Source organism: Eptesicus fuscus, chromosome 21 (assembly GCF_027574615.1).
Source record: "Eptesicus fuscus isolate TK198812 chromosome 21, DD_ASM_mEF_20220401, whole genome shotgun sequence".
In the NCBI taxonomy this organism is placed as follows: Eukaryota; Metazoa; Chordata; class Mammalia; order Chiroptera; family Vespertilionidae; genus Eptesicus; species Eptesicus fuscus.
This window is the reverse complement of record NC_072493.1, coordinates 40680752-40690201: the sequence shown is the minus strand read 5'-3', so window position 1 is coordinate 40690201 and position 9450 is coordinate 40680752. Positions and strand designations below refer to the sequence as shown.

At 46.5% G+C, this 9450-nt stretch overlaps 1 protein-coding gene across 1 annotated transcript; it reads left to right on the top strand.

Moving 5' to 3' along the window:
* The first annotated feature begins 4723 nt into the window (after positions 1–4723).
* On the top strand, positions 4724–7054 carry IGFL4 (IGF like family member 4). The gene is made up of 4 exons (XM_028135177.2): positions 4724–4805; positions 5144–5194; positions 5313–5572; positions 5734–7054. Exons 1-4 carry the CDS (start codon positions 4787–4789, stop codon positions 5818–5820), a joined length of 417 nt encoding a protein of 138 aa, XP_027990978.1. The 5' UTR covers positions 4724–4786; the 3' UTR covers positions 5821–7054.
* The last annotated feature ends 2396 nt before the right edge of the window (positions 7055–9450 follow it).

Below are 9450 nucleotides of genomic sequence, written 5' to 3'. Positions count from 1 at the left end.
CATAGGTTGACACTCAACCATTGAGCCATACCAGCCAGGTAATGCTCACCAGGTACAAAAAAGCACCAGACACAATCCAGTATTCACATTTCCAAAGTTCACATTTCCTAACTTTGCGGATCCTATTAATTGGGGGAAAAAATAATGATTCATATCTAGCTGATTTAACAATCTCAAGTAATTGCCTCCAAATATCACCAAAAATACTCTTTGAAAGTCTAAGAGTCTGTCAAGGGTTGCACATGATGTAAACATGGGGAACAGCCACTGTACTTCGATGTCAACATGTAACTCCATATTGACTACAGGCACCTGAAGTAAACAACACTGTGAGAGCGGAAGGAAACACATGGCCTTTTCCTTTCACAAAGAAGCGATATGGAAGAGATCTGAAGATTCTACGCTGCTGCTTTGAAGATGGAGGAAGCCAAGGGATGCAGACTAGAAGCTGGAGAGGCTAAGGGCACGCTTCTCCCCTGGAGCCTCCAGAAGGACCTGGCCCTGCAGACACCTGGCTTTCGTCCAGTGCAACTGATCCCAAGACTTGGGCCTGCAGAGCTGGGAGATTGTGTGTGTGTGTGTGTGTGTGTGTGTGTGTGTGTGTGTGTGTGTTTGCTGTACTCAGGAACTGAGTTGGTGGAGATACGTCGCAGCAGTCAGATAGCCAACCTTGGGACAGAAAATAAACAATGTAAGCGGTAATGTAAACTACATGCAAATGAAATGCATCACAGTCACTAAGGCTGTCCTCTAAATTGAATGTGAGTAATCCGAGCACCAGTGGGGCCCACAAGGGGCTCACCCCTCAGGGAGATGCAGGAAGATGGGAGGGAATGCTCACCGTGTACAAGCACCAGGCACAATCCAGTCAGAGAACAGCTGAGGGAGGACTCACCATCCTACAGCCCGACTCCTGCCCAGCTGCACATTTCAACAGTTTCGATTGATGTATCTTTTGGCTTGATCTTCTCAAATCTGCCTAACAAATACCTTCATAGTATAAATTACATGGTGAAGAACAATCTGCAAAAGCAGAGGGGATTTTATCTGACCTCATAAATGAACTGGTTGCGTGAGGTTTCCAGGTAGAAGGTAGGGAGTGACCACTCCCAGCAATAATAACAGTTCCTGTTTTCAAACCCTTTCTCACTTGTCAGCACTGCAGGTAGTGTGTCATCTCGGAACAGTTTCTTGCCCTTTCCCCCCAATCCTCCCCCCCCCCAAAAAAAAAAAAAAACCCTCAAGAAGTCTCTTTGTGGTCACACCTTCCACCCACACTTAACTGCTGGCAACCACTTCCTGTTCTCAATCTTTATCGTTTCACCCAGATGTTACATAAATGGAATTACTCTGTAATCTCTGAGACTGGCTTCTTTCCTGGCCTAATGCCTTTGCCATCTGTCCAACTTGCTGGGTATGGCAATAGTTCCTTGCTTATAGTGCTCAGTAGTGTCCATTTTAAGGATATTTCTACAACCTATCAATTCACCTGCTGATGGACATTAGGGTTGTTTCCAGTTTGGGGCTATTACAAATAAAACTGCTATAAACACTCACAGAATGTTTATGTGGGACCATAAGGTCTTGTTTCTCTGGGGTAAATGCCCAGGAGTGTGCATGCACACCTGAAAAGCTAATGGATATTCTGTTAAGACCCTCCCCAGAGACCTCTCTGATTCCAGGCAGCCCAAGGAAGATAAAAAGCTACAAGACAGCCCTGGCCAGTATTTCTCAGTGGTTAGAGCCTCAGCCCACACACCAAAGGGTTGAGGGTTCGATTCCCAATCAAGGGCACGTACCTGGATTACAAGTTTGGTCCCCAGTCCCAGTCTGGGTGAGTGCAGGAGGCAACCAATTCATGTGTCTTTCTCACATCAATGTTTCTCCCTCTTTCTGTCTCTATCTGCCCCACACCCCTCTCTAAAAATCAATGGAAAAAATAGCTTCAGGCGAGGATTTAAAGTTTTTAAAACTTCAAGACAAAGGACCCAGGACTCGCTCTCCCTCCTGGGAACACACCGGCACCTTTCCCTTCCTGACTCCTTCCCCCACATGCATCTTCTGAACTCCAAAGGAACCCTTGAGACTTGCAGCCAGGGGAGCGGTGGGCAGAGGCAGCTCGACCTGGGCTAGCCATCTGAACCTGTCTCCAAGGCCCCTCCTCTCTGACTTACTGCTTTTCCTTCCTTAAGCCCTTCCTTTGTTTCACTGCCGCCAGCTTTAATAAACATACTCTCAAAAGCCACCTGGCCTCCTGCTGTGAAATCTCTCCTACACGAAGTCAAGAGCACATACACTACCGGCGGGCCCTACGCAGACCCGTCCCAGGCCCAGACCCCCGTCCGATAATAAACTGACATCTTAACTATATTTCTACTGCATCTCCCAAATCATAGTGTAAACATTTCCCCATTTATTTAGTTCATCTTTTATTTCTTTCGTTCATTATTTATAGTTTCCTCATATACATTGTGTACACGTTTTATTAGACTCACCCCTAAGTATTTCAATGGAGGGGTAAATGGTACTGTTTTCTGAATTTCAATTTCCCATTGTTAATGCTAGTGTATAGAAACATAATTTCTTGTGTGTTGACTTTGTACCCTATAATCTTTCCAATTTCAATGATTACTTCCAGTGGCTTTTTTTGTAGGTTTAGGGCAGTGGTCGGCAAACTCATTAGTCAACAGAACCAAATATCAACAGTGCAACGATTGAAATTTCTTTTGAGAGCCAAATTTTTTAAACTTAAACTATATAGGTAGGTACATTGTTATTAACTTAATTACGGTACTCCTAATTTTGTGGAAGAGCCACACTGAAGGGGCCAAAGAGCCGCATGTGGCTCTCGAGCCGCAGTTTGCCGACCACTGGTTTAGGGAGATGGTTTCAACATGGGACTTTCATGTTCCCGCATGGGACACATAAGCCAGGATTAGGTGCAGCTAACCTTACCCTTGGCAGGACACTGTCCCTCCTGGGCCAGGAGAGCCTGGGAGGCTTAGGAAGAGCTGCCACAACGCTGTCCTCACTGGCTCTCTGTCCTTCAGAGAAGCTGTCCTAACAGGGTTTCTCCCTGCTGTCTCCCAGTGATGACGAGGTCTGAGGCTTCTACCTCGGGCCTGTGGGGTTGAGCTGCAGGCTGCAAAGCTGCTCAGACACAGCATGGCATTCTCTCCTCAGCAACAGGGTCCTTTCATCCGTGCTGCAGTCACCTGACCCCTTTGTTTGATTGTCACCCTGTGCAAGGGGCTGGGGCAGCTGGCACCTGGGGTTAGTCTTACTTTTGTTGTCTATGTAAGTATTAAACTGTCTGAATCTAAAATGGCTTCATGGGCCTGGCCCGTGTAGCTCAGTTGCTTGAGCATCGTCCATGCACCAGGAGGTTGCCAGGGCATATGCAGGGTTGCAGGCTCCATCCCCATTAGGGGCCTTTCAGTTGATGTAGTGCTCTCACATTGATGTTTCTCTCTCCCCTCCTCCTTCCTCTTTCTCTAAAAATTCAATAAACTATTCTTTAAAAAAATAAAAAATAATCAAAAAAAATTTTAAGGGCTCCTTGTCTTGTGACTGACTGGCTGAATCTATCAGCTTTGCCTCTGGCTCTACAGTAGCGCCAGTGAGATTTCTATGTAGATCATTTAAGTATACAGCCATGAAATCCTCTAGGGATACCTTATGATTTTGCTTCAAAGTCAGTTGTGCTGTTTATCAAGAGCTTTCTATTTCAGTCAGGAATTCCTTGCCTGTAGGTTGAGAAATAGGAATGAAGTGCAAAGCTAATAACTTAGGAAGCAGGAATGTAGGTCTCTGGGTTTGTGTTTCCAGCCATGTGCTGTGTAAATGGGAGGTGAGTCTCCACAGGTGGGACTCCTGTCAGGTGCCTGGGCAGGAGGACACATTAAGGAAACCTGCCAACGTATATACCAACCCACACAGACACCTGCCAAAGTAAGAGGGGGGGGGGGGGCTAATATAAGCGATTGTGCAGTACTCTTGTACTGAAGTACTGCACATTCCCTTAATAAGAGGAGGGAGTCCCTCCACTAACCATGAGCTTTACCAGGTCTGAAAGTCTCTGCCTCATCTCTCTTTCACCTTCCCAACCTACTCACTGTGACCTGGGAGGGAGCCAGCAGAGACAGAGGGGCCATGGAATAACCCACTTATTATCTCGTGGCAACAACACTGATGCTGACAATACAGTAACAGTGAGAATCATGGATGGAGCCTTTCTTTGTACCAGGCACTCTACAAGGTGCTCTTTCGGTCGTTTTATGAATCCCAGAGGGTCTATCCTACATCTATCTGTTCCTTTTTTATTCTTTCTACCAGGGTTTCTGGAGCCCTTGCTCTTCTTCCAGATCACACTGCAGCTTCATAATTTCCCCTAAAAAAAACAACACTCAGAGGCATTATAGACAGTGTGGGTCTGAAGATGGATTGTGTATGAGAAGTGTGGGAAGTCTAGGATGAGCCAGCATTTGGTGACGTGCCAATGAGTCTTTGCTAACTGGGTTCCCCACGTCACAACATGGAAAGGCTCCTAAGTAGCATTCACCCTGAGTTTTGGAAAGATGGAAATCAGTTGGAACTGGTTTAGGAACAACTTATTAAAATGTTGGCATGGGGTTTTCTCCCATGCAACTATGACTCTTCATGCCCCTCCCCCTTCTGGTAGCCCTGCCCATGTTGTTAGTATCTAAGTCAGAGTGTACGGTCCCACACCTAGTCCTCCTGCTGCTGCTGCTCTGCCATCAACTACTCTGGAGGATCATCCAGAACCATGGTGCCCAGAATCTTTGGTAAGAGGGCACCAGCCCCCAAGTCTAGCGTATGTATTATCACACCCGTAATGTACCTCTGAACCCCAAACTTAATTCTCTCTCCTACTCTACTATTGGTTTCCCACCCCCTAAACCTCGCCCCCGTAACATGTTTGACTGCATTACAATCTCTCCCCCAATCTGCAAATTTCAGAATTTTAGCTTTTCCCAGAGCCCTTCCTGCCACCCAGAGTCCGTCTCAAAATCCACTCCGAGCTGTTAGCAATGAAAGGAGCTCATTGGCATTGTCTTGGGCCCCAAGACAGTGACCAGAGGCTACTCTCCAGCATTATTCTCATTCCCCTTCTGCTTCTCAGCTGCCGTCTTCATTTGTGAACTCCTGTTCTCAGGCTCAGAAGGACTCACAGGTGAGAATGGTGCAGGGAGGAGGGAGGAGGGAGGAGGGAGGAGGTGGTACTTTAGGTGGGAGGAGGCTTCCAAGGTCTAAGACCAGCCCTGGAACCCATTCTGCTCTGGCTTGCTCAGATACTGGGCTGTGGGTGTGCCATCCAGCGCCCAGGTGTGGGGACGAGATCTACAACCCCTTGGAGCAGTGTTGTGATGAGGGCAGCATCCTGCCCTTGAACCATACCCGCCTCTGTGGCCGCAACTGCACCTTCTGGCCCTGCTTCCAGCACTGCTGCCTTGAGTCCTGGGGCTCTCAGAATCGGGCCGTTGTCAGGTTTAAGGTCCCAGGCACAAAGTCCAACTGCATTGCCGCCCCCCTCAGCAGGATCTGTGGCCAGGTAAGAGTCCAGTTCTGGCTGTGGGCAGGGCAGGGGATGGCATTTGTTGCATCAGTCTCTGCTGAGTTTCCCATCACCCATCTCTGGGTCAATATGTGATATTCATTCTCTCTCTCTCTCTCTCTCTCTCTCTCTCTCTCTCTCTCTCTCTCTCTGTCAAGGAATACTTTCCCAGCAAGCCTTCTACCAGAACTGAATTTATCTGGACCATCCTGAGGAGCATAGACACAGGACACTCAAGACTGTAATATTTGCTGGTCAGCAGTCCTATGATAACATATAAAGTCTCTAATACTGGTCGGATAGCTCAGCTGTTTAGAGCATCATCCTGATACACCAAGGTTGTGGGTTCAATCTCCAGTCAGGGCACATGCCAGAAACAATGTATAAATAACTGAAATCCTATATAATAAAAAGGTAATATGAAAATTGACCCTAATAGTGGAACCTGGAAGGACTGGTCGCTATGATGTGCACTGACCATCAGGGGGCAGACGCTCAACACAGGAGCTGCCCCCTGGTGGTCAGTGCACTCCCACTGGGGGCGCTCCACTCAGCCACAAGCTGGGCTGAAGGCTGCAAGCACAACGGCAGTCGTGGGAGCCTCTCCCAGCTCCTCAACAGCGCTAAGGATGTCCAACTGTTGGCTTAGGCCACTCTGGGGAGCGAGCCTAAGCCTTCAGTCTTACATCCCCCGAGGGCTCCCAGGCTGCCAGAGGAATGTCTGACTGCCAGCTTAGGCCCAATCCCCTGGGAAGCGGGCCTAAACCAGCAGGTGGACATCCCCCAGATTACAAGAGGGTGCAGGGACACACACCCCCAGTGCACAAATTGTCATGCATCAGGCCTCTAGTGTATAAATAAACTGGAACAACAAAGTGGTGTTTCTCTCTCTCCATCACCCTTCCTCTCTATCTCAAACCAATAAATAAAATTTTTTAAAAGCTTAAATACTTTATTGTATTTAAAAGTGTTAGATAAATAGTGGTATACAGGCAATCCTCGGATTACGTCAGACTCTACATACGTTGCTTCGTGGTTACGTCGCCATCTCCCATTTATTTATTTTTTTTAAAAGTTCCATCATTTCGACGTATGTATATATGTGCTTTATGTTTTTTATTATTTATTTACCACAAGTAAAGGTCAGGAATTGTTATCTTTCTTTTAAATTTTTTTTACTGTTTCACTTCATTACTGCTGTGTATATGCTCCATGTGAGTGACGTAGGTGCTTATGTAGGTGGGTTCTGACTTACGGCGAAAATTGCATTATGTCGTGCTGTAGGAACGGATCTCCGATGTAACCTAAGGACCTTCTGTACTTGTTAGTTGATTTAGACAGTCCTGCCTTAACCAGAGAAAGTGGTAGTAGATTTAATTATATTTCTTTCTTTCTCTAGACTCCAAATAATTTTTGTACATATGTATGTATCCCAGTCTTTTTATTGAATTTATTGGGGTTAATAAAATTATACAAGATTTTACTTATACCCTCTCTCTCCCTCTCTATAAAAAAAAAAAAGATTTTACTTATATGTGGAATCTAATGAACTAAATAAACTAACAAGCAAAACAGAAACAGACTCATAGATACAGAGAACAGACTGACAACTCTTAGAGGGGAGGGTGCTGGGGATCTAGGTAAAAAGGTGAAGGGATAAAGAAAAAAACAGCTCATAGACAGACAACAGTATGGTGATTACCAGAGAGATACAGGGTGGGGGGGTAGAAGAGGATAAAGGGGGGATAAATGCTAATGGAAGATTTGACTTTGGGTGATGAACACACAATACAATCCTACCTAATAATAGACAAATATGCAAATTGACCGTACCTTTGCTATGCCCATGATTGGCCAGGAGACGCGGGGGGGCGGGACTCGGGGTGGCCGGGGTAGCTGATTGGGTGGGCGGGATGCTGAGCTGTGTCACCAGCAGTGGCACGAGCTCAGCATCTGCACCATGGCTGTGCTGCGGCACAGAAGGGGCCTCTGGGGCAGCGAGCTGACGTCCCGCCGCGTGGACCATCAAAAGCGGGGGAGCTGGGTGCCTGTCCGCTCAGGCAGCAGGCCTTTCAGAAGCCTCCGGCGCCTGGTGCACCAGCGGACAGGCACCCAGCTCCCCATAAGCGAAAGCGTGTAGGGGACCCTACACGTGCATGATTCAATCATGCACTGGGCCTCTAGTATACAGATAATGTGTTATAGAATTGTACACCTGAAACCGATATAATTTTACTAGAGGCCCGATGCATGAAATTCGTGCACAAGGAGGGGGGTCCCCTCAGCCCAGCCTGCACCCTCTCCAATCCGGGACCCGTTGGGGGATGTCTGACTGCCTGTTTAGGCCTGAGCCTGGAAATCGGGCCTAAACTGCCAGTTGGACATCCTTCTCACAATCTGGAACCTCTGGCTCCTAACTGCTCACATGCCTGCATGCCAGATCGCCCCTAACTGCCCCCTCTGCCAGCCAGGTCACCCCCAATTGCCCCCCCTGCCAGCCTGGTCACCCCTAACCACCTCTGCCTGCCGGCCTGATCATCCCTAACTGCCCCCCCATGCCAGCCTAGTCGCCCCTTACTGCCCCCCCTGCCAGCCTGGTCACCCCCAACTGCCCCCCCCCTGCCAGCCTGGTCACCCCCAACTGCCCCCCTCTGCCGGCCTGGTCACCTCACGCAGGCTGCTGTTCAGTCGTTTGGTTGTCCCTCACTAACCCCCCTGCCAGCCTAGTCACTCCACGCAGCCTGCTGTTCAGTCGTTAACTGTTACTGTGATGGCATCCCAGACAATTTTCATATTCCTCTATTATTAGTATAGATTAACCAAGATCACCCCAATAAAGTCAATAAAGAATAATTAATTGATTGATTGATTGATTGATTGAATAATTTAAAAGTCTTGGCCTACTAAGTTTACGAGGTACTTTTTTTCCACAAGAAGTTATTTTGTTTGTTTGTTTGTTTGTTTTTATTATTGACACTATTACAGATGTCCCCCAATTCTCCCCTTTACCCTCCACCCAGCCCCCAGCCCCAGACCTTTACCACATTATTGTCTGTGTCCATGAGCTATGCATATATGCATATATGTTCTTTGGTTAATATCTTCCAGTCTCTCAACTTGCCTCCCCTCTGTAGAGTATTCTAATCAACTGAGCTATTCAACCAAGGCTTAGCATAATCTTTTATACCTGTAATCCATTTCAAGTTAACTTTTGGTATGGCAAGAGGCTTAAAAGTTGAGGTTTAATTTTATCTTAATGGATATGGCAATTCCTCCAGCATCATTTGTTGAAAAGATCATCTTGCCCTAGCTGGTTTGGCTCTGTGGATAGAGCATTGGCCTATGGACTGATGCATCCCAAGTTCAATTCCAGTCAGGAACACATGCCCAGGTTGTGGGCTCAATCCCCAGTGGGGGCCATGCAGTGGGCAACAGATCAATGATTCTCTCTCATCGTTGAGATTTCTATCTCTCTCTCCCTCTCCCTTCCTCTCTGAAATCAATAAAAATATATTCAAAAAAGAAAGAAAAGATTATCTTTTCTCCATCAAACAACCTTGACAACTTTGTCAAAATCAATTGACCATAACTTAGAAAACGAAAAATGAGAAAATCTATTTCATTTACTCTGTGTTGTTCTTTCTTCCTTTTTGATGTTTTAATATTTCTTTTATCATTTCCTTTCTGTTTCAAGACTTCCTTTTAGCCATCTTTTTAGGGTAGATCTGTGGGAAACAAATTTTTTTTAGGTTTCCTTCATCTAGAATATCTTTATTTCACCCTTTATTTCTGAGGAATATGTTTTATGGATATAGGATTCTGATTGACAGTCTTTTACTTTCAGTGATTGAAAAATACTAGGCCCACTTCCTTCT

What these genes read in the sequence shown, in the direction of transcription:
- IGFL4 (XM_028135177.2), top strand. An exon ending in AGGCTCAGAAGGACTCACAG is followed by an intron (nt 5,195 to 5,312) that starts GTGAGAATGGTG and finishes TGGCTTGCTCAG; the next exon opens with ATACTGGGCTGTGGGTGTGC. An exon ending in TCAGCAGGATCTGTGGCCAG is followed by an intron (nt 5,573 to 5,733) that starts GTAAGAGTCCAG and finishes CTCTCTGTCAAG; the next exon opens with GAATACTTTCCCAGCAAGCC.